The sequence below is a fragment of the Cygnus atratus genome, chromosome 5 (assembly GCF_013377495.2).
Source record: "Cygnus atratus isolate AKBS03 ecotype Queensland, Australia chromosome 5, CAtr_DNAZoo_HiC_assembly, whole genome shotgun sequence".
NCBI lineage: Eukaryota > Metazoa > Chordata > Aves > Anseriformes > Anatidae > Cygnus > Cygnus atratus.
In genome coordinates this window covers 2289817-2315004 of record NC_066366.1, presented here as the reverse complement: position 1 = coordinate 2315004, position 25188 = coordinate 2289817, and the positions used below count along the sequence as shown (strand labels likewise).

Below are 25188 nucleotides of genomic sequence, written 5' to 3'. Positions count from 1 at the left end.
TAAAATAACAGAGTACCCATTGTGTAACAAAGTACATGACCAAACCCACCAAAATCCAGATGACCTGAAAGAGAGCATTTCATAGAGAGCAATACATTCATACCTTTTAGCATTTACTATGAAGCTTGCTGCATGTTTCCAGGGGTGGTAGAAAATTATACCTTCCATTTGGCCCCATTTTATAAGGATCTATTACAGAAATGACCGTAAAACCCTAAGTGCCATTTGACCGCAAACTCTGTCACAGACACAAGGTCTCCCATGTCACACTGTTCCAGAGCTGTTCTAATGGCAGATCATGGTACAGACCCAAACCTCAAAGAAATTTTGGTCAAATCTCACCTTGTGCTTTGACGAGACAACAGAATCCAGTGCCTGTCTGGACCCCAAGCCAGAGCAGTCCTTCTAGATACAGGGACCTTTGGGATGTTCCCCAGAAAACCTCCGTGAAATGTGAGCACTTCTATCATTAGCAAGACACAGGCAAAAAGCCCATTCAGTATTTTTCTATAGGGGCACATTAAATTCATTGCTTACATGTATCATTGTTTACATCTTTGTATTCTTCTCTACAGTAAATGTTGGGACATCAGCACCAATTTGCTAAGAACACTAAGGCTTCATTTAGGGCATTTCCAGGCAGACACTCAGTAGGACAGAGTGAGGGTGGGAGGGGAGGCAATTGTATGAAGAACAACCTAAGATTCTCAGAGGCAGCCCCCTAGGAGCCAAATGGCAAAAAGCATCAGCACAGACAGAACAGGACCTCCCAGGAATGTTTTCGACCATTTGCATGCTTTCTACAGCTCTGCATTAAGGCAGAATTTTCCAAAAAGCTTTCCAGTTATCACTGCTTCTCCACAGAAAGAAGCAATCTAAAAGCAATAGCTAACATGGTCACTTGTGCACAAGCTTTCAGGTCTGTACAGTGGTTTCAGATGTGGCCTTCAAATCACAGGTCCAATTAACTCCCACTGACTCAGCACAAAAAGTAGACAGCTATGACCCTGTGAAATACCACAGGAAAAAGTGGCAAGATTTGTCATCAATAGCAATAGCAGCTGCAAGATGTACTGCAAATTTACTAGTGAAAATTCTACATTTTCATTAAAATTTTCCAAATTCTCTTATATGCTGAAAATGAAACAAGATGTGCAATGCTGCCCTGTCAGCCAGATCAACAGCATCCCAAAGTAAATCCATTCTCCCACATACAGATGAAAAATAGCTCATTCAAAGCAGACAGTCCAGGAAAGATTACGGTTGTGCACAGACACAGAGTTCATGTGATTCAAGCAGAGGCTAGGCAGAACCACCAAGAACCTCAGAGGATCCCTGTGCTCCAGACCAACACAATCATATCAGATGAAAACCAGCTTTAATTATCAAACTCTCCTCTAATAGCTACCTCACCTTGAGTCTCACATTACCATCCTGGAATAGGTGACAGGGAACCCAGAATATAAGAGTAAATAGACTTGGAAGGGCAGGTGAGTCGGAGACTTCCCTGTTACACTAGTCATCTGAAGGAATACGACATCCTCAAGCCTCTATATTTTTCCAATCTCAACTCCAGCTCACTCTTTTTCTGTGCACGTAAAGGCCAATATTGCAGACCACTAAGAAGAATGTGCGCTCTTAACTGAGCTGAGAGACAGGGAAGGAAATTCTGCCTTATATTACAGATAAGAAATGAAACCGAATAGGTGGGCTAGGCAGCAATGTTTAGATCCATGCTGTGATGCCTTGAGAGAGAACTACTAAGGGATATACAGAGAGATAAGTACATAAGGCAGAGACCTAGCAACGATCAGAAAAGAGGAGAACAAAGTGAGGGGAAAGAGACGACAATGAGATTTGGCTTAAAACAGACCTGCCCACCCAAGAAAAAAAAAAGTGGGGAATTCCATGCAGAGTTTCTTCACAGTAATGTGGGAAGAGGAGGGAGGTAAACAAACAGCGATGACACGAAAAAATGGCTTTAAAAACACAAACAATACATCTGTATTTCAGTATCAAGAATTCCAAAGGTACAATTATTAATAACAGGATATGCTGCTGCTGTTAGTTCAGGAGAGTTTAGCGTACTCAAGAAGTAGCAAATGAGAAGATTTGGAAGCTTTTCTTCCCTTGGCATCAGACAAGACGAGAAGTTAAAACAACTAATCTTCATTCTTGGATTCATCATCCATGCACACAAACACACATCACTGCTGGCAAGGAAACATGATGGGAAACACCTTGCCCTGCCATTGCAGCCTGCTGCAGTAGCAAGCTGAGCAATGGCCTGAGAAATCACCATGCATCACCAGATCTCCATGAGACCAAGCACAGTACCAGAGAAGCTGAGAATACGGATTCGTAATTCAAACAAAAGATCAGTTCAGCTACGTCAGATGACAGCCACCTCAGCGCACTCATCTCTGGATGGCCATATATGTCTATAAATGCTGATCTCTTCGGTATGGGGAATTTTAAAGTGAGATTTGTTTATTCATGCTCAGATTCCTCTTATAGTCATGCCAACGATAAGCCTTAGATTAAAGAAAGCTTTGCAGCCTTAAATACTTCTTAGTAAGATATTCACTGTACAGTTCAATGGACAACTCCCTGATCTGAGTAACCACTTTAAAGTATTCCCCAAGGGCATCCAAAATAATTTTGTTCAACCCGATGTCTAATTAGACATCCAAAGCTCTCAGATCTTTTAAAGGTCGTTTCATAAAGGTTTCACTCAAAACAAAGAACACTATTTGAATACCTTTGGGGCTGACAAACAGTAAATCTCTTAGCTGAAACCTAAACATTGTACGTGGAATCTAAAAGGTACCTAGAGGTAATGTAGGTATTGCCTTGTAACTGAAGTCAGTGGAAACTGTCAGAACTCACTGTCCCTCGGTTTATTGCCATTTCCTGGATCAGGACACAGCTCAGCTGCACAACAGAGCATAAAGTACACTGGGAGTATAGCAGTACAGCCTTTAAAAAGCATAACGCTGCAGACATACAGGTGGTATCAAAGGGGCAGAAGGGATGCAGAGAGTCTTCAAAGTCACTTAGAAGATCCTGACACAGTGTTCCTTTTAAAAGGATTGAGGACTTCAAGATACTTCACTGCCTCAAAAAACTCAAACTAAAAATACTTTTGAATCTGCTGTGAAGAGTTTGCAGTGAGCTTCTGTCAAAAACTCCTGCTTGGTGCCTGGAGGGAAGCAGCCAGTACCTTCTGAGCGGTGGATGCATGTGTGCTGGTTGTCACTTAGAAAGAATCCTTCCTTACAGCGACATTCATAGCTCCCCACAGTGTTGACGCAAACGTGCTGGCAACCACCATTGTTGAACGTGCATTCATCTGTATCTGAGAGAGAGAGAAAGAGATCAGCTTTGTACTTGCCCCATATGAAAATCACCACTACAAATTAACACCAAGACAGCTATTTGTGTTAGCTGCTCAATACACAGTACAGACAACAGGTCCCTAACCAGCAGGTAACCACCCAGGCAGTTCAGATAGCCTGGGCCAGCCCGTTGTTCTGTCACCCTTGCAAAAATATATTTTTGCTCCCCCCTCTTCCCCTGTTTGCAGTTTGCCCAGTCAATCACAGGGCTCCCAGGAAATTCTGGCCAACTAAACAAGAAGGCAGAGCAGCTTTGGGGAAGACAGAAGCAGGGTACCTGCACTAGGCCTACACTCCATGTCGGAGAACATACACTGCCTCAGCTCCCTACTCCACATCGGAGAACGTACACTGCCTCTCAGAGCAGCCAGAGAGTACTGCCACTAAGCAACCTAGCACATTTACATCTAGGCTGAGCATCCATGCCTGGTCCTATCTTGCTCCATGGTACACAGCTTTGGTTCCAAATCCATGTAAGCAATGTATGGTGTTTTTCAGTAAGATCCCCATTCTGAAGCAAAGGTGGAAGAAGAAAAACACCAAATTCAAAATAAGTTTGGCTTAAATATAAAACTTTCCTCCTCTTCCTCCTTACTTTTGCTCTAGCTATAAGTCATACATCACATGTTCTGATGCTCAGTTTGATTTATTATCCTCCTCCCTCAACTCTAGGTCATCATCACTTACCGTCAAGGCTGCTGTCATGTTGCCTGACCACAGTCAAGGACAAGAGCAGAAGTTCTGGAAATAGGTTCAATGTTGATGTTGCAATACGTAGAGCTTCAACAATACCAGAGAACATAGAAACGCTCAATTTGCAAGATAGCCAAGAGAAACAAAGAGTAGAAAAACCTTCAGGTATGCCTCTGAACACAGGATGTTCATCCCAACCTCCAGTTCTTCTGAATTTTATCCTTTAATTGCTGCAGACTTTTGTAACCTCTACCAGCAAATAATTTCCTTACCCTATTTTTCCAATGTTTCAAATGACAGTTTGAATAGGAATCAAAAATGCCCAGTAGCTTAGAAAAAAAATTAAGCAAGACAAAACATTGCTTAGGGAAAGCACTGGTCTCATTTGCAAGTTCAAATAAGACACTACATTTGCTCCCTGTTCTGTTCATTGTTCCTGTGATAATAGTACAATGTTTTTAATTTAACACTTTAGCATTTCTAGCATAAAACAGCTGCCTTCCAAAAAATGGGGAAAAAGAAAGGCTTTTAGTAAAAAGCATAATGTGGCATTACACCAGATTTAATTTCTACTGAAGGAAAAGAGTAAGCCAATGGGATGCAAAAGAATGTGACCTGCTCATAGCAACAAGAGCGGCTGACATATCTCCATCACAGAGAAGCTGAGTATTTTAGAGAGCTACAGTGATGGGAATGTGCAAACAATCATGAATAAACAGCCACCATGAGCCTTCAGTACTACAGATTTGAACTCCAGCAGATGTTTCCGCCTTACGGACCTCGGAAAGATTACAAAATATCATCTCTTTCCAACAAGTAATTGTCTATTTGGCTAAAACCCAGACACACAGCTGAGATCTTCAAAAATGAGTGTGAAAGGAGAGCAACCGTGGTGTGAAGACAGTAAATAAACAGATTAAGAGAAGATGTGATCCAATTTGCTGCTGCATACCAAAATATTTATTTAAAGTTTACATCATATCTCAAAAATTGGCTGGTCAGTAGTAAAAACTTAACCGTATGTCAATGATATTTTATTTTAAAAAGTCTGCCATGCAATACTGAGCAGCTTCCCAGTAATGTAACAGGTGGTAGATTTTGGTCTATGTTCTGTCTGTCTTACTGATCCCAAACAAATCAGTGGAATTATGTTCTAGAGGGGCTACTGGATACTAAGAGAATATACCCTTTGGTGGCATAAGAGGCAATGTGTTAGCTCACTTTCAGTCCTTCCTAATAACCTCAGCTGAACTCCACTGTGTGTTTACACAAAGGCACCAGAGAAAAAATAAGATGTCCTCAATATGTTACAGCATCAGCAAATAGTTTGCTTCCCTCTCTATTTTCTTCAGTGAAATACTTGGAACTTGGTGACTTCACTCTCCCCTCCATTTACACTATAACAAAGTTAATCTGTGGGCATGCACCAGGTTCACAGCATGTAAAACTCAACACAATCCCCATTGGAGACTCCAGAGCTTTTCTAATTTGACCCAGAAGAAGATAGAGCCCAGGGATGGTCTGCCCCCCTCCCAATCTGCCGTACACCAGTGGGAAACAACTCAGCCAAGCCAACGGGAGTCTTAAAATTCTGCTATGGGAGCAAGTTTCCTCTGACTGATACTGGCAGGGAAGTCTGCCAGTGCACATCCACACACAACGTGCAGCAGAAGAGAAAAAACTGAGCTCTCTCTGAAAAAGCAAACGTGACAGTTTCTACAGCATGGGGTGGGGGAGAAAGAGAGAGAGCGTGCAGGGTCAAGGGAGTGCTGCCTAGAGTGAACATGTTTCCAGGGTTGTGTACTTGGCTTCACATTAACTACCCAGGGAAACCCTGAGCATTTTGTTTAGGCCCTCTGAACTTCAACGCCCCTCTGTCATACACAGCAACTGCACAGCCCTAATTGTGTGCCCTTTCCTTACAGCTTGCATGTCAGGAAGGGCTCAGACATGGTAAGAGTGAGAAGCCCACACGTTCTAAACCTCGACACGCAAGAGAAAAGATTTCTAGGTAACGAAACACACGTGAGAATTGACTCTAACTTTGGAACAGAAAAGACAATGACAGCACATGTTCTTTTAAGGAAAGCCATTTAGTATAATAATAGGCGCCACTTCACACATTTTAATCCAAAGCACTTAATGGAAACAGAGTAGCACAACTGCCCTCAAATGGTGAAAGCGCAATGACCCTCATTCAGATGGGGAAAGCATCACACTGGGATGGCGCATCGTCGCCTGGAATTCCCTCGTCCCATAGGTGACCTTCTCCTCCAGCCGAGCTGATTAAGCACAACAGATGACCACGCATTTCCCCGGAACACAGTTAAAATGTTACAGCACACCCACTCGCAATGTTCACAAGCACACTTACCCAAGCAGTTGTGGCCGTCGTGAGCCAACATAAAGCCGTCGTAGCAAGTACAGCGGTAATTTCCCGGAATGTTGAAACACTCGTGGACACAGCCTCCATTGAAGTCGTTATCACATTCATCAATGTCTAAGGAATAAAGCAAAAGTCAACATGATGGATGCTTGCTTGAGTGTTATAGACACTGCGTGATGAGACCGTGTAACTGTGAACAGCAACTGCTGTCCTAAATCCTCATTGTCTTGCAAATAGGCAACACTTAACGCATTACTTGCTAAATGTTTCCAAAGAGTGACAAAATACCCTGAGATTCCCACACAGCTTTACCTTATAGTCTAAGGTTTTTAAGGCTGCTGATTAAACAAACTAATGATTAGACCAACTAGTATTACTAGGAGAAAAGCCATGCAACTGTTTCTCTTTTGATTTTGTATGTGAGAAAATCAATCAGATCTTTTGATTTTAAGATCAGCCTGAAAAACAAATCGTCCCCTATGTTTTAAGGCATTAACTTCTTATTTTTCTGCTTTGTCTTCTGAGAAATATCTCATGTTTTCACATGTAATATCCCGTTAAATTTTAGTAATACCATCTTCAAAAGGCCACCAGATGATGTGGGAGGGGGTGGTGGTAAAGCTCCTATCTAAAAGCAATCTGTAGTCAGAGATTATTCTTTAGGTTCTCTGCAACAGACAAAAGTAAGATGACATGATCAAAGGGTGACAGTATGAAGGTACACAAAGTAAAAATAAGAAAGTTACTATCAACAGGTCATTGTCTGGCCTTGTCAAGGCAGAAATCAAGTTGATTAACAGCTCATATGAACACCTTCACACAATTCTTCAGTGGAACTCTGTGCTGCATGGTATTGCTCACACCAAGATCTTTGAAGTATTCAAAAAACATCAAAGATACATATAACATGGGTAATCCACTTCAGAACAGCAAAAAAAATAAAAAAGAAAATATACCACCATTTGGGAAATCACAGGAAATTGCTCATAAAAAACATGTTCCACCCCTATGCTGCTGGCAGGAAATTTTTCAGTGCCTACACATTTGCATATTACAATATTTCTTTCCCCCTCTTTAGCTTGCTAGAGGCAATTAGAAATTAAAAAATAATAATAATAAATCACTGTTTCAACCTCATAATGTAGTCCCTGCGTTCCTCCAGCAATTGCATTGTGAGCAGCTCCTAAACCTGAAGGTCAGCACCTTCACCAGTACCTGGTATATTTGTAAAACACAAAGTCACAAGCAGCAAGTAAGGACTACAGTAAAGCATCAAAGCCTCCTATTTCTGGGTACCAATCTAGCTGCAAACAAAAGTTGAATGGGTCCCATATGCTTGGCCAAGACCTTGTCCCAAGCTGGCCAAGGTGAGGGACACTTGGTGCTGACCAGCCTATCTCATGCACAGTAGCACATGGGACCTCCAGAACATTTTTATGAAAGCGAGATTTCAGTCCCAGTATCCTAGCTAACATTTGCCCTTGTCTTTGCTTTACAGAGAGAAGAAACCGTTCCTGCTATGGACCTGCCCTTCCCTTGCTAATTCTACCAGTTCCAAAGAACATTTCAGGACCTTGCAGGAAGGCACAAATTACTGAGACGATGCAGAGCAAAGCATTTTTATCGTTTTACCTTCACATTTCTTCCCTTCGCCAGTGTAACCCACTTTGCACATGCACTTGTACAGCTTTGGGGTATTTTGACATATAGCATCTGGATGGCAGTCATCAAGCCCCAGGGCACATTCATCCACATCTGTGAAAAGACACCAAATTCAAAAAAGGATGCCAGAAGATGGAGAATAGGGCATAAGTCCTGTATGTTTCACAGACTAGATGGTAAAAGGCTGCAAGCACACACACATCAATTTTAAATCCAAGACAAAAACATTCAGAGAGTATCTAGACTTAAACCTGTATACTGGCTGTACCTGCACATAGATATATCTGTATGCAATTCAGACAAGCTTGTACAAAGCTTTTGTGCTCACTTGTAAATACATCTACATTAATCTATTATGGCCTAGATCCCCCATGAGATTTAGCCGATGAAGTTTTACAGAGATTTATTTGTTTACCCCAGAAGGAGCTATGATATCTCTTTGCAGAACTATTGAGGAGAGAAGAGACACTGTTCATCTTTCTGGTTAACATAAAACTAATACTGAAAGAGATCTCCATCACGTCCATAGTATCACCCTTAGGAAGTACAATGTTTCTTAAACTAACAAGGGGAGTTTACAGAAATAATGAAATTTCCAAGTCACCAACCCCCAACACATTAAAAGACTAACTTACCATTAAACGGATGTGTAACCTATTAATAACGCCATTTTTATTATTATTTTTTTAAATACAAAAATAGCATCTGTTGAGCAGCATTGCCAAGTCACCTGGCCAGCCATCACAAAGCACAGCATACTGAAGCAAAATAACCATGTGGCACGTGGAAGCTTCAGAGCAGAGGAAGTGAGGGGAAAGAGAAACACCAGTAGGAAGAAGTCCTGGAGACGAAGAAGCATAGGCAGAAGAAGAGGGAGAAAAGTTACAGGCAGCAGAAGTTTTTCATTCAGCAGGGGAGACTTCAAACGCAGAAACAGAAAGATTTCCCGTGACCAACGAAGAGGGCGAGTTGCAGAAGAAGCACCCCGACACAGGTCCAAGAAGCGACTCCTAAAGTAGCCGGATCAATTGCAGGAGTATCACCACAAGGTGACGACTTAGATTGTCAGCCACTTTGAGCAGCGGGAATCGCTTTCTGGCTGGGAATTTCAACCGGCACCTCTCCCGGTTACAATCACAGCATTCATCTCTCTCTCAGCCACAACACACGCCCGAAGGTGCTGCCGTAGTTGCCAGTTTCAGAAGGCGTTCGCGTCATTCTAACTCCTAGCGGCCGCAGGAACCGCGGCGAGGCACCAGGGCGGCGGCCCCGCGCCCTCAGGTGCGCGCAGAGCGGTGCCGGTGAGGGGGTCCCGGGGCAGCGGCTGCCGAGCGCGGCAGCCCCGCTGAGGAGACCGGTGCCCGGCGCGGCCCGCACCTGCCCGCCAACGGCCGCCGCGCGCCCCACCAACGGCTCCCCGCGCGCCCCCCCTCGCGCCCGCCGCCGTCCCCCGGCAGCCGCCGCCGCCGCCCCGGTCCCGGCCAGGTGCCGCTGTCCGGGGCTGGAGGAGGGGCGGCACTCACCGGGGAGGGGCAGGGCGGCGGCGGCGCCCGGCGCGGGCAGCAGCAGAAGCAGCAGCGGCAGCGCCCGCGCCCCAGCCGCGCTGCGGCGGCCGCCGGACCCCATGGATGGCGCTGCGGCGGCGGCTGCCTGCTGCTGCTGCTGCCGCCGGGCGGGAGGAGGCGTCTGCGGGCCCGCCTCGCACCGACGGCGGGCGCGGGGCGGCCGGGGCTGGGCGGGCCTCCCCGGGCCGGGCCGGGCCTCCCCTGCCCTCCCCGCGGCACCGCTGCGCCCCGCCGGCCGCCCCGGCCCCCCCCGCCCCACAAGAGGCTGCCGCAGACCGCAGCGAGGCAGGCAGCCAGCCACCCACCCGCGGCACAGGCGCTCCAGCACCTGCGCGGCCCCCAAACACAGGTGTCCCGGGGAAGCGGCGCTTCCCCCAGGTACCGCAGTACCTCACACGCGCACAGCGGCTGCCAGCGGCAAGTGTATTTGAACCGGAGCTCCCGTCTGTGAGGCGGCTCGCGAAAGGGTGTCTTTCTAGTCAGAGGCAAGCCCCTGCAAGGAGGCCGTGTGTCTGCAGACTGTCACGACCCACGTGTACACAGCTCGGTGGAGCCTTGCTTGCGTTTCTCCAAAGCAGGGCAGTGCAGCTTTTAGAGTGCTTGCAGCCCACGGCAGCACATCCAGCCCCTCCGCCACCAGCCCCGCTCCTTCCGCAGCCGGGGCTTTCTCACAGCTGCGTCTCCCGTGGCAGGTACCGCTGGCCCATCCATTATTCGTTGCAGTTATAATTTCCTAAGTGTTGTTTCGACCTTTCAGTGTGCAAGGGAAGACAGGCGGTATTCTTTTCCACCCCTCCCTCCCACCCCCATTTCACCGCCTTCTCCCTTTTGTTTTGTTCTGTGAGAAATACCAAGCTATTTCTGGTTGTAAGGGTGGTTCATACACATTAGTAAATCTTCAGAGTGAAACTTTCCCTCAGTCTTTGTCTCCTTAATGGTAGCTATAAATTACCACTTTCTCACTGGAGCATCAGGCTTCATTGCTTTTGAAATGATCAAAGTTATCCCCTTTTAAAATCCAATGAGAAACAACCTATTGTACCTCGTGGGCAGTTTCAGCCCCAGTCAAACTCATCTATAAATGCATAAAGCTGCTCATTAAACACTCCAAGGATTCTCCAACTCCACAACATACCCCAAAGCTCCCTTTACTGACAAAGTAATAAAGGGACGAAGACTTTCTCGCCCATTTCCATGCTGTCATGAATAGGCAGTCACATTTATGATGGGAATTCACAGATCCACGCACCTCTCACCAGGGGGTGCCTGTTAAGGTGTCTCTTCAAACAATCCCCCCAAATGCACAGAAAAGTCATTTCCCATTGAAGCACTCAACTACAAGCTACCTTACAGAAAAGCTGTTACACATTTCTAGCACTTTCCACTCAAGGTTCCTCAAGGAGCTTGACTAGTATTAATTCAGTTAAAATTCATCACCACATATGATGACAGACATAACATCTACATATGCAGTGTAGCAGAAAAACACAGACTCCGAAGAGCCAAACAACCCATACAACCAAAGCTTTCTGAGACACAGTAAAAGCAAAGCTGCTTGTTTACTTTTGTAAACTAAAAGAAAAAGTGACACAAATATTCAGGAATGCCTCAGTTAGATCAAAAGATTTCAACACACAGCTAGGAAAACAAACAGAAACAATATTAAATTTATCTTACTTAATCAAACTATGTCTTACACATAAATCTTGAAGTTCTTTGTGATAGACCTTAGCTATAATTTAACATATAATACTCATTTGTTTATGATGAAGGATTGCCATTAAAATATCTCTTTGAAGACAAAACAGATTGAAGCCCAGACCTTAACTCAGATGTCTTTCTATAGCCTTCTTTAACTGTTTCTATTCAACTACAGAGTGACAGAGAGAGATAAGTACTGAGTACAAAGATTTTTACTGGAAGGGGGAAGCTAGAAATTGACGGAGTGCTAAGAATTTAAGTATGTTGAAAGAAAAAAAAATAGCAGCAGTGGTTCAACAAAACAGAACCCAAACAGCACCGACTGTTTTTCTTCAGCAATTAACAACATTAAATAACATCACAGATTTTTAGGAAGAAAAATAGCTACCAGTAAAACTTCACAAGAAGCATAAGTAAACAGTATTTTCACACATTATACATACTGATCCTAAAATCAATAGCAAAGTTTTTGCTCCTCTAGGTACATGACAGCATTTTAGTTTTGAACCAAGTTTTTTCAGCTTGCGTGGACCAAAGTGCTATTCAGTTAAGTTTCATGGAGGCTTTGGGGAGAGAAGTTTACAAGTAAAAGCTTACTTTTGGTGAAAGGCTTGTACTTCTGAAGGCTTGCCTGCTTTTTCCAATTGTACTAATGTGCATACTGTGCTATAATCTTGCAAAAGCTAGCACTTGTTCCTGCAAACCTTGTCCGATCTCTTTGGACCACAAGGACTGCTATGACTACAACACTGTCACGAACACTGCCTGCTGCTCCAAAGAAACTCTTCCATGCAGACAAGGATCCATGATTCCCCCTGCCCTCCACTCAAACTAAATACTGCTTGAAGCTGCTTCACACCAAAGGATATAGACTAAGCTATCAAAGAGCAGTCTGATATTGAAACTGCTTTGGAAATTCTGCACCTGATCTCCTGGATAGAGCTGAATACACTTGACCAAAGATTTGGGATAAAAAAAAACCTGCTCTTACGCTTTATAATCCTTGCTAAATTTTATTATTAAATGATAAGCAAATATTTACTTGAGGACATCTAGAATACTATTTCATTTGTACTTGAATGTAGTGAGAACTAATGAGTCTGCTGGGGCTGAGCACACATTAACCCAAAATTTAACACAACCGAACGACTGTAATGAGTGCTTGTGACAGAAGCTGAACATGGGTGGGAGGCCAGTGAAAAAAGGGAAGAGGGCAGACACACAAGTGAAAGAATACCTTCAAATATTTATTTATTCCAAAGCCTTTCACATATATGTCTCAGAGCTTTAGTTTCAATATCTTCTCATCTCCATGTACATACTGGGTTTTGAACAACTGTACTCCTTTGAGATGAATCACTCAGTTTTGCACTTACTATTTCCATCCTAGCATCCAATGGTTTTACAAGCTACTCATTGTCTTGTTGTGGAGATCTACATAAAATAACACAGCTTCAGTAGTCAGCATTCAATTGTGCAATTTAACAGTGCCTTTCAGTGAGAGAGGGACATACATATGGCTTACCTCAGAGCGAAAATCTGGGGTACTCTGGTCACAAGCAGTCTAGAAGACCTTCTCATGGAATTCATACTCCTTGTCTAAGTCTTTTTATGCCACTGGTAGAAAAAACTCCTCAAAATAAACATCAGATATATTGATGATATTTCAAATGTTGTAGGATCTGCCTTAAAACACCTGCCACTCAAATTATGATACACTGTACCCTGCTCATTTCAGCGCTTAATAAATTATGTTTATTAATGAATACACATCCATGATTTAATAGTATAAAGTTCCTTTTCCCTTATGTGAAGTAATGTGTACACAATTGCACCATGCAGTTCTTTAACTAACTCTTTTGTACTTCTTTGAGAGAACTTTCCAAGGTATCTCCACCAACAAATTATAACGCAAGCACATTTCTAAACCCAGTGTGTTTGGACCAGTTAGTCAACAGACAATCCCTGCCTAACACTCAAACTCTCCTCATCAGCTGACATTAAGCCTCACCTTCTATAAAATCACCTCAGACCTGGCATATGGAAAAGTGCTGTGAAGGCAGCAGTTGCACAACACGCTTTGCTCACCAAGGCCCTTGTTCTTTTTGTTCCTTCCCCTTGGGAGAAGATGGGAGGCCTCCCACACTGAAGCAAATGCGTTTCTGAAGCTGTGCTTACCTCATAGCTCCATCCAGACCTGCCCCATGGACACCCTCACAGCACCCTGCAGAGGAATTCGGAGCAGCAGGTCTTATAAGCCCAAGAAAGGAAGGCATCGGACTCAGTTTCCAAGGCAGGCAAGCTTGACATTTTGCACAGCTGCGACTTGCTTGGCAGCACATACTGAGTTCACAACCATAACCCCAAGCCTATCTAAGGCTCAAAACACTCCTTGGAGCATGGGGCAGGCAGAGCTCACCCTCTCAGCATCTCCCCCAGCGAGTACACAGCACAACACCACCAGTGGTTAGTGGTGCAGTCACTGACAACTCAGGAACACTGATGTGCTTTCCCCCCATGAGAGATCTTAAAACTTCTTCTTTCACTTTGTTTAAAAAAGCCTCCAACACAGACCAGGGTGTGTGGGAGAAAAACAAACAAACAAACAAACAACAAAAAAACAGAGAGGGATAGGAAGGAATCAGACATACCTCCAAAAAACAATAAAACTCCTTCCCTTCTGTGTTTTCCCGAATGGTACAGAACATTCAGTAACGATCTCAGAGTTTGACACAGGGTAAACCCCACCTATTTCAGAACAGTCCTAACTTACCTTTGTTCTCAAGCAGAGAATGTTACTTTTTGTATTTGTCAGCTTCAAAACAGGTATTTGTTAAAGCAGAAGTTAGCCATTGCTATAAAGCAGGTCAGAACAATAAGCAAGTCTCTCCAGCTGTAGGTGACAAAAGAGAAAGCAGCTCCATAAAACACAGGAAAAACAGTGCACCTGAAAGATGAGCTCTTTTTCTAAAGATGCTGGGCTACTAAGGAATGGCAGAAATCACACCATGTGGGGGAAGTGGCATTCAGTGTTCTTACCTGTTCCTGCCATTGCAGATGGAGAGGGACCACAGAATTGTGAGTGGGGTTGGAAGGTATCTGTGGAGACAGATGATTGTCCAACCCTCTGCTCAAGCAGAACGCCCTGGAGACTATATTTTGGGTGAAGCAGGAGATGAACGTGAATAAAACTGACTCTCTGCTTCTCACGTAGCTGGCATAAAAAAGTTTCAGAACATCGGCAGCAGAAAAGATACACAAGTGAGATATGCTCAAATTTGTTTACTGGTCAATCCGATCTAGAAACTAGGTTTAATATACAGGAAGGCATACAGAACCAGCTTCTAGGTGAGATAAGCAGAGCAGTATGTAATGAACAAAGATTACGCAGTGCTCCACTATGTCGTTATGTACTTCAAGTGATTCAAAAAAAAAGAAGTGAATGAAAAGATAGAGAAGAGACCCTATTTTTACCTCTGTCCCAGCATGACCCATCCACCCAGTAATTCCAGCTCTGGTACAATCTGTCAAGTTATATCTTACCATGGGCAAAGATAGGATAAAACATGCAGGAAACAGGCAACATAGGCAATTATGCTTAGGCACAGCGTGCCACAGATGTAGCCATGGTCACAGTCTCAGATGGGGACAGTGCTATTTTCTTGCTTAACCTTATAACTGAAGCATCAGATAACATTTCCAATAATTTCTGCTTTTCTTTATGGATCCTTACACAGAGTGAAAGGTTGAGCAAACAGTACATGGAGACTGACTGTATTTTTCAGAACTTAAAATTCTGAGACCACCTTCAAACTTCTTTGAATACGAGGATCAGAAGTTGTTCTAAGGTAGGAAAAAAGCTAATACATACAGTAGAGCACGTGTCTGTACATGTACTCAGACGCTCTCCAAGATCTACATAAGTCCCTTTGCCTTCCTGTTTTCCTCATTCCCTGATTACTGAGTAGGCATCTTTTCCACTGACGGATGTGTTTGACTGACAATTGCACGCGAGAACACTACACTGGTGCAAGGAGGGAAGCAGGCATTCGGATGAACAGATCAAACACAAAACTGTTCAAAACAAAACAGAAACAAGACTATAATGTCATAAACTTAATTTTTACAGCATAAACTGAAGATAATGGAAGTTGGGCTTCTCATGAACTTCACATGAAATCAGACATCAAAATTCCAAACGTACCTGCATTCAGGCAAAAGGGAAAAGATGATTAGCCACATTACATTAAAAGGCTTTTGAAAATAGCACATTAATGCTATTTCTCATGTTAGAAGACAAATTTTATTGCAATTCAGCAAATGAGCTACACCTGTAAAACTGTTTTGTATGTCCAATTCACATTTAATGTCCAATGGATTCAAATGTCACAGGAAAAATAGAAAAGGAAAACAGTACCTGGTTTTCTCATCATAATGTAAACTTTAACACCCACCCTTAAAAAAAAAAAAACAAGCCAGTGATTTCCCCACGTAGTAAAATATATAGTTTATAAGGTATTGATGCTTTTTCTAACAGCCAATCTAAAGATATTAAAAAACCTACAAAGATGAGAAGTACATGTACAATATCTTCAAGTATTTTCAAGTATCCTATAGCATCTTGCACTATGGACAACAATCTTTTGACAATATACAGAAAAAGTTAATTCTTTGAATAATTTCACTGCAGAAACAAAACCTTAACATATTTATGAATTCAAAACACATCAAAAATATGGATCTTCCAGCTAGTAGGTCTCACTTCAACAATTTGAAAAATACTCTTGATAATGGAAAAAGTTGTGGAATAGTCTTCAGTTCATTAGTGTGTTTTCAGCTACAGAATGTCAGATGTTTATGGCAGATAAAGGCTTTTTTTCTTGTATAAACTTATCATAGTATTTCAAACAAGTCTTTATTAAGTTGCATTTTATTTTTGTATAAAGTATCATATCAACTCCAATAGCATTAATCAAAGAAACAAATAATTGATAGGCAATAGCCTGTTTTTTCCTCACATCAGATATCAGCCTGTAAACATGTTTGGTCAATGTAGCATTGTATTTACTGCATTATGAACTACTTATTTTTTTATCATTATATTTCTGTATCACCTACAGATTACACGTGTGCTCACGTGACTCAGTGCTAAGTTAAAAAAACATTATATTTTCCAAATAATTGCAATAATAATAATAAAAATCAGTATAGCCACATTAACCCACACCTCCCAAACCTGCTTTCTTATTTTAGAACACTAACAGAAAAAAGGTTATGGTTGCATTACACTGTAGCTCTTTTCCGAACAAAAAATGCAATGCAAATTTTAAGAAGGGAGATGGATTTTACAATGCCCTAGTTAAAGATTAAAACACTGTGACTATACCACTCATTCTTTATATAAGAGTCATCCAATTCAGCATAATCACATGGAAAGAATAAATGCTGGATCCAAACATGATTCTGTGGGACTCATGCTACATCAATGAGAGAAGGAGGCTTATTTGTGGTGAACACCAAAGAGCAACAGGGATTATGGCTGTTACTACAGACCGAACTGCACTTAAGAGATGCCAGCCAATTCGCTTCCCAAAACTTTAGCCTAGGCTACAAAGAGCTATATTCAAATGTCTGTCTTCCTTGGTGGCCTCTGAATCCAACAAAACCAGTATTTTTTCTGCTACGTTCCAGAAACTTCTACAGTTCTTCCAAGTCTAGAAGGAATTGCTTCACTGAAGTCCATAGCTAGAAACGTGCTTTATATTTTACTGGGATTAAGCACAGTCACCCCTGTGAGGAAGCGTCTACCATGAAATGGTCTTTCCTGTGGAAAATAAAGTAACTGAGGAGCCAGGAAGAAAATCTCCTTTGCATCTGGACAACTAGCACACAGGGTACCACCACTGATGGACACTTCATTCTCAGGTGCTATCCAAAAGAACCCACCATGTGGGAACCACGTGAGCAAACCCTAACCCATGTGCATCCTAGGTATCTCATTGCCATAATGAGGCACGATAGACATCAAAGCAAGCCATCAAAACAATATTACTGTGCCACATAAGGTGAACAAGTATGGAAAAAAAGCTAGTTCAGGGTTAACTACCTCATATAAGATAAAATTAATCCATATTTGCTCTAGGATAGATATATGGTTTTAACGGGATCAACTAATCTGATAAGGTCAAAACGGTTAATCCAGCCCTCTTTTCATCAGACATACTGCGAAACCTACAGGCCTACTTAGAATCATTATAATGTAGCTGAAAGCACTGTATATAAAACCACTATATAAATAAGAAATGCGGGGCAAGTGTAGAAAGATTCTCCCAAAATATTAAGTTGAATACATGAAATTCTCAGAATAAAGAATATTTTTGCCCTTCCAAGACTGAAAAGAACTGCACACAGAATACTTTCATGAAATGGTACTGTAAGCCCCATGTTACAAAAGAATTCACATCCACCCAGCCTAAGGAGTGGCTTGGACGTTGCCTTTGCATCTTTATAATGCAAATCTGGCTCTGATAAAAAAGTAGTGATAAAGGAACTTCTCCATTTAATAATGAAATAAATAGGACAAAAGTAAAAATAGTCAAAGATTTAATACATGTGCTATACTTTTAAGTTATGGAAATGAAACTAACAAGATGTCACTAATCTGTAGGTAAAGAAAAGCTACTACAACATTGTATGAACTGAAAAACTTGGACTCTGTTTCTCGAAAGAAGGACAACACTGAGATAAGTTTATACAGTGGAGACCTCTTAAATACATAGTCCTGAATTTCTGTGCAGTAATTTGTGATGCTGATAATTCAGCCTGTTAAATCACATACTCCAAAGAGATTTTTATCAGGGGATTCAAATGAACAGAGATGTCTTCAGGCATTCACCAATTTCCAGCTCTTCAATAAATAAAACTTTCAAAATGTTTGTTTTATTGTAGAAGTGGACTAAAGCTTTCTGCTAAAAGCAAAAACATGCCAAATGAAGCAGGCTGTGACAACAGGACTCCAGATATATCCATTCAAAAGGGAAAGAAAACTTATTATTTCCTGTAATTTCAGAAAAAATAAGAATCCTGATATAAACAAACTAATAAAGGTTTGCCATTATTATTTTGTGGGGGCGTAAACATCTTTCTTTAATCATCTAGCATTTGGGAAGCCCATGTTCCTCTTTATTAGCAGTTAAGAGAATTACCAGCAGCAACTGTATATCGAACTTCAAAAGGATGGTTCAAGTGGAAACATTTTTGCACCGTAAATACTTATTCCAGGTTTTTGATTTAAGTGGGCTGCACTGTTAATTCTGAATTGCAACATACTATAGCCAGTTGTATCATAGAATATTTTCTTTAAAGACAAAATTACAAAACACAATGATAGGTTAAATAAATAAAAAACATCAGTTAAAAAAGACGCTTAATTTCTTCTGTGCAATTATGTACCAATATGAAAAATATTACTTCAATCTCTGCGCATTTCACGGTTCAGTCTCCCAGAATTCACTAAAAATAATACTGACAACAAAAATAAAGGAAAAAACATGATTTGTTGACAAGTCAGTGCCTTGGACCTATTAAAAAAGCACACATGAGAATTTGTAGTTCCCTTGCAGCAGAACAGTGACCCAACATGTTAAAAATCAAACATTGGTAATAATGTTAATATATAAAATATTAGTTTAAAAACTATAGAATGACCTTCTTAGCAGAAATGGAGTGTATATATTGGGGTCTATGACATACAGCATATCTGAAGGCAAGTTCACAGAATGCTGAAAGGCTCACTGCACATTTTCTATGGCAAGGAAATACTGCAGCTTTAAAATAAGCTGCACAATACTCATCTCTATCTCTTTCACATGAAAGTGTGTAAAAAGCAAATCAGCAAATAAACTCTAAAATAGATTTATACCAAAATCCTCTTTTTTACATTGAGTTTACAGCTTCTATCCATTTGCCTGTACTATTTTTGGAGTTTTCTTCAAGAAAAGTCAAAGTTGTATTTTAGGGCCATGAACAAGTTCACGATACAATGTACTGGCAGACAGAACTCTTGCATACTAACGTGATTCACTCCTTGTTGCTTTTTTTGTTGTTACTGTTTTAAACATTGTTGTGGGACAAGAGGTCATATATCAATTCCTTTGACAAGAGATGCCTCCAGCGTAATGTTGAACTCCTGCAAGGTCTGCAGCACTCGAATCAAAGAATTCACAAGAGTATGATCCTTAATTAGTGCTATGTCTTCATACATCTGTGCTGTGATCGGGCAGTCTGAAAGCAGGGCGATCCAGTGATGCAAGAGGTGGTCTCTGACAAAGTGGTAATTTGGAAATAAAAATAAAGCCAAGTTAATTTCTCATTTTCAATGAGATTACTTTTGTACTTTGCCTATCAAATAGACTTTTTTGTCTATTTGATTTTAGACTATTATTATATTATATATATTATATTATAATCATATAATATATATTATATTATTATTATTATATAATATATTATATATATATATTATATAATATATTATATTATATAGACTAAAATTAGACTATTTTGTCCATATACTTTTATATGGTGGGCAAGGGGAACCAACTGTCTGTGGCACTTGTTTAAGTAGGGCACATCCTCATGCAAGAGAAGCATTTCTAGGCTTTTCACCCTCACATCAAAACATATGGCTCCCAGGAGGCCTGGAAGTCCCAGGAAGGCCCGGTGTCACTGACCTGCTCCACTGCCTTGGAGTCAAGAGGCTTCCTAAATAGTCCTGGTTTCTCTCCTACTCATCTACTGCAACGAGTAGTTGGAGGGTGGGATTTCACCCAGCCAAGAGCTGAAGAGGCCTCGATGACTGATGGTTTTCTGCTTCTATCTTCCAACCCTGCTAGCTAGGAGAGGGAGGCTATTCACACAAGCCTAGTACCATTCTCTCATGATTCAGTTGCTCCGCTCTAAGATATGCAACTGCATATCTTAGTTTCCCCATAATTCAAATACCTTGGAACTTGGTCAGTGCCTCCTTCACTTGATTCTTCTTTGGTTACATCAAAGAACTTTGTAAGTAACAACCAAACTGCAAAACCCAGCAGCTGTGTGGCTTTATCTTACTAACATGCAACATACTTTTCATTTTATTAAAAGAGTATTAATAAAAAAGTTCCTTTATACCTGGCTCCAAGACACACCAGCATCTGAAACTTGCCATCCTTTCCAATGTTTCTAGGTGTGTTGTTGATAGCAGTGATAAAGCGACAGAAATTCCTGGCCCTTGTCTGCCAGTTCTCTTCTGGGACCATTTCATTCTGCTCAAGGGTCTCATAATATGTTTGTGCTTTTTCTTAAAGAATAGCAGAAGATAAGTTTCAGTGTAATAGCAATCCTAAAATAGCTGAAATACTGTGCTCCAGTGCTTGTAATAAAGTATTAGGCACAATGACCTTCAAATTTAGATGATTAAATTTAAAAATACCTCACTGTGTAATGCTTTCCCCATAAGTTCGCACACAAATCCACAAGGCTATATGATGCCCATATCTGAGAAATAGCAAATCAGCACAAAGTCATTTAGTTGTTCGTTCAGGGTACAATTAAAGTTGAAAGGCCTAGATTCAAAGCTTGTCCATGAGTTTCCTAGGTGATTATGTCTAGGCTTTTTTTTTTTTTTTTTGTCACTTTAGTTGTTCCCCCTGTGTAAAACTGGAATTCCACTTCCTTTCCCCTGAGCAGTGCTAAAGTGGTTTTAGTATCTAACTAACTTTGACATGCTACAGTAATATGGCAAAATAAGGTCAAGAATTATGTTGAAACACCTATTCAAAACACAGAAACACTATTAAAAGTAACTCATTTTCTGTGCACTTCTTGTGTATTTTCTTCTGTGTATTTTTTGTGTATTTCTTTGTGTATTCAGTCGACTTATTCAGCTCTGTGACAAAGGAAATAGAGCATGGTTTGAAAAATGTATGCTTATAAACCCCTTATTACAATGTCCAGTAAGTACCAATAGCACTAGATCCACTTTTTGTGCTTTATAAGGCAACTCAACCTCTTAAAAGCACGATTTATTGCTTTCATAATGCTGAATTAAGAACAAGGTTGCCATATGCCAACTCACCACCTTATTTAAAAACTTCCACACTAGGGAATTTTACACCACTGCTACTAGAAGGACACAGTCCAATTACTGTGCAAGTACAGTGTCAACTCTGGCACAAGACAGATGCTCTTTTCTTTCAACAATATGAGGACATAAGAGCTCTTAAAGCATTTCAGCTGCTGAGATGCCTCTGACAAGTATTTTGTTCACACCAGCTGAGACACAGTGGCAATGATAAGGAACACAGATGGATATGTTTCAAAGACACAAACAGGCTCTGTTATGTTTTCATCACACTTACCTAAAAAGTCCCAAATAAAGACATTTTTGAAGAGCCTGGGTGATTTAAATCCATGCTGAAACACTTGTTCAAGAGCTGAAACAAGTCCACTTTCTCCACACAGCAAGAGCGTCAGACTACCTCTCTGCCAAACACACACAGAAAGCACAAGCATTTATCTCAGTTTGGTAGTTAAGACACAAAAAGTATCATATGTATTTATTAAACCAGGTTTTAAGTAAACAGATGCCCAGAGTTACAGTATACTGCCAGTCAGTGACCCCAGACAGGATGACCCACTTCTCATAAGTCCTTAGCATTCAAAAATTTGTTGATATCCTTAAGAATGAGGCTGAAGAAAGCAATCTCTGGGCCTCGCCATCATCAAATGAAGCCACAAAAAGTTCAAGATCAAGATTGTGAGCAGGTTTTACCTACGATAATGACCACTGCACAGGAAGCTAATGTTTTCCTTTTTTTATGAAGTAATTCACAGATCCACTGTAACAAGTACCTCAGACTTTCAAGAAAAACACAATGCAATTTTTGCAATGTAAAAATTAGGGAAAGAATAACAATTCTTCTTTAGATGACTGGGGTAAATTCTGTTCTGCAAAACCAACGCATGGCCATTTGGGATTACTGTGTAAGTATGCTCAGCAATCAGAATTAGACTGAATATGAAATTGCCATGCTACCTGAATTTAGGAAAGGTAGACGCAGAAAGAATGGGAAGACCAATTGGTAAAAAATAAAACTAACGACTTTCAAGGGATATCCATATAGTAGGCAGCACTGCTCCATACCACTCTTTCTCACAAAGGCTGGACTTCGACACTTGGAGAAAGGCACACTTCTTAAGCTTGTTTCAGGAAGCAACTGCTGTGCCAGCTAAGGTGATTATATATATAACTCAGAATTGTAACTGAGTCTTTGAGAACATTTCTGCTTTGCTTTGGTCTTTGTTTGTTTTTAAACACTCTATTGGTTTTCATATTAAAAGTGGCCAAGGTAGTGCAAAACAGACATAAAAACCCCTTACTACTATTCAATGAAGATAGAACAGCAGTTAATCCAGAACAAACTGAACAGGAAGCAACATTGCTGAAAGAGGTACAGCTAGAATCTTGGGCAGAATTTCGCTCACAATTTCAAATACCACAACATGAGATTTAAATCTAACTGAATGCTCCAGTTAGCAGCAAAAAGGAGGTACTTGACAATTTACTATTTCAATGACTTAGTCTCCATATCTCATTTTTGCTCTACTTACTTAAGGAATTTTCAGACACAGATGGCTGTTCCTTCAAGTTCAAACTTTTCTGTTATGTATTCTCCAACACTTACTAATGTGAGTTTTAAGACAGGAGTGCCACTACACAGACAACATAAGTCCTCACCTCTTTCTCTGGCTTGTGGAAATGCTTGACAATACCATTGACAGCTTCACCAATAGCTTCCTGTATCTGACCAGTATTTAACTCTGAAAAATACAAAATACTTCCAATCACTTTGTAAATGCTTTAAAAATTGTATCTGTGCATGAGGGATAAGGCATATCACAAAAGAGAAGAGGCATACAAACCAATATAATTTATGCTGTTAGTGAAAAGGTGATGGATTATTGGCAATAGAAATCCAAGTCTACTTTTACTAACTGTGGAGGAGGTAGAATTGGAGATGGTTTGTTTTTCCTCTTATAACTGTGATGTTTCAACACAACAACAAATAGAAAGGGTATTTACATAATTACATGATTTTGCAGACCCAAGCCCAAAGATAAGAAAAGGATATATTCCTCGATTACGACCACCAAATCCGGGCATCTTGGAAATACATCCTGTGATAGTTTCCTGTAAACCCAAGGATGCTTGGGAGCACAATAACCACTTGACTGATCAGGAATAGGATAATCATAGAACAGTGATCTCAATAGAAAACTAACATCCATGACCAGAAACCACTAGCAGGCGTTTTCATCTATGAAGGGCAGGACAACAAATTTCTGTCTTCTTCCACAGTACTCATTTCACAAAGGAAGGACAAGGAAACAGAAAAAAATAGTAGGATAGCTAAGCACTGGAGCAGAAGCCCAGAGACATCTTCCTTCCGCCTTTGGAGACTTTCAGAATTTGAGTAGATACAAACCTTAACAACCTGTTCTAACTCAGAAGTTAGCTGGATTCTGAGCAGGGAGTTGAGCTAAGTGAGCTTCACAGGTCCTCTCCAAGCTGTGATTTTGTTCTAGTTTCAGTTAGGACAGAGTTAATTTTCCTCCTAGTAGTTGGTAGGATGCTATGTAGTTAGGATGCTATGCACTGCTCTGCAACAATTAGAACATCAGCATGTTATGAGCACTCTTCTCATCCTAATCCAAAACATAGCACCCTACCAGCTACTAGGAGGAAAATTAACTCTGTCCTAACTGAAACTAGGACAGATTTTAAAATACAGGAAAATCTCCAACTGCTGTTTGCAAGCAGCTTTCCACAAATAATGATGTAAAACCTTATAAGACAATCCCCACCACTCACTTGGCTTATTGTTTGGTGATATAGTGACAAATCTTCTGATCATGCTTGGTGACTGCTGCAAAGGAGGGGTTCGACACTGCCGCTCATCAACCTCAGTGTTGGAAGTCAGCAACTCTCCCACCAGGATCCTTTCTAAGCTGCCATCATCCATTCCCTTTCCAAGCCACCTTCCACAGGGAAACCTGAGAACATAAAGCAGATATTTGGATCAAGTCTTTCAACCCAGATTCAATTCCATGCTAAAAACTTTCAACTGCAGTTGCAAAAAATCCAAATTCTGCTACTATATTTATTACAAATACTTCACTCTAACTAATGAACAAATTCTTGGATGTGGTTTTGCCAGCAGAGGGAGCAAAAGTAAAACAGCTTTTCAGCTCCAGGTTTGCCTTAAATGTCACACTAGACAATCTACAAAGCAAACTGGCAGATTTTGCCTTGTGTCCTACACGTAGTGCATGATTTGAGGGCTGTAGAGAGAAGAAACGTAGAAGGGAAAGACCCACAATGAACTACACTTTCATTGAATACTTTACATAGCTGGTGAGTCAACACACACAAAAAACACCACTAAATAAATTACTTAAATACCAAAACACCAACACTTACATTGAAATTGGGATATTAAGTTGGGTACTAGAAAATACGTGTTCATTTGCTCATTACCACTTTCTGTGAACCAATGCTGGTGTCAGTTTAACTAACTCAATCAGAAAACTGAATAGCATCCGAAAATAGCATCTTGCCTCTTCATTTAATTACAAGTAAGCTTGCATAAATAACTGAGTGGACTTACCCACCAGTTTCTCATCAAAATGAGTACAAAAGTTTCTCTAAACAAAGGACAAGGCATTAAACCATGCTGTA

At 41.0% G+C, this 25188-nt stretch overlaps 2 protein-coding genes across 3 annotated transcripts in view; both read right to left on the bottom strand.

Moving 5' to 3' along the window:
* SCUBE2 (signal peptide, CUB domain and EGF like domain containing 2) overlaps positions 1 to 13588 on the bottom strand; it is a 43350-nt gene extending 29762 nt beyond the window's left edge. The window contains 6 exon segments of the mRNA XM_050710806.1: positions 3224 to 3358; positions 6466 to 6591; positions 8110 to 8232; positions 9663 to 9788; positions 9791 to 10197; positions 13584 to 13588. Of these exon segments, the coding sequence (XP_050566763.1) occupies positions 3224 to 3358; positions 6466 to 6591; positions 8110 to 8232; positions 9663 to 9788; positions 9791 to 10197; positions 13584 to 13588 (922 nt within the window).
* Positions 13589 to 15484: 1896 nt separating this feature from the next.
* DENND5A (DENN domain containing 5A) overlaps positions 15485 to 25188 on the bottom strand; it is a 65032-nt gene continuing 55328 nt past the window's right edge. The window contains exons 19-23 of one of the 2 annotated variants that reach the window (XM_035550090.2): positions 24322 to 24503; positions 23188 to 23270; positions 21809 to 21932; positions 20580 to 20748; positions 15485 to 19726 (exon numbers count right to left, since the gene is read on the bottom strand). In XM_035550090.2, coding sequence (XP_035405983.1) covers positions 19543 to 19726; positions 20580 to 20748; positions 21809 to 21932; positions 23188 to 23270; positions 24322 to 24503 — 742 coding nt within the window. In that variant the 3' untranslated portion in view covers positions 15485 to 19542. The remainder of the gene's footprint in view (positions 19727 to 20579; positions 20749 to 21808; positions 21933 to 23187; positions 23271 to 24321; positions 24504 to 25188) is intronic. The other variant, XM_035550091.2, reaches the window with a different exon arrangement.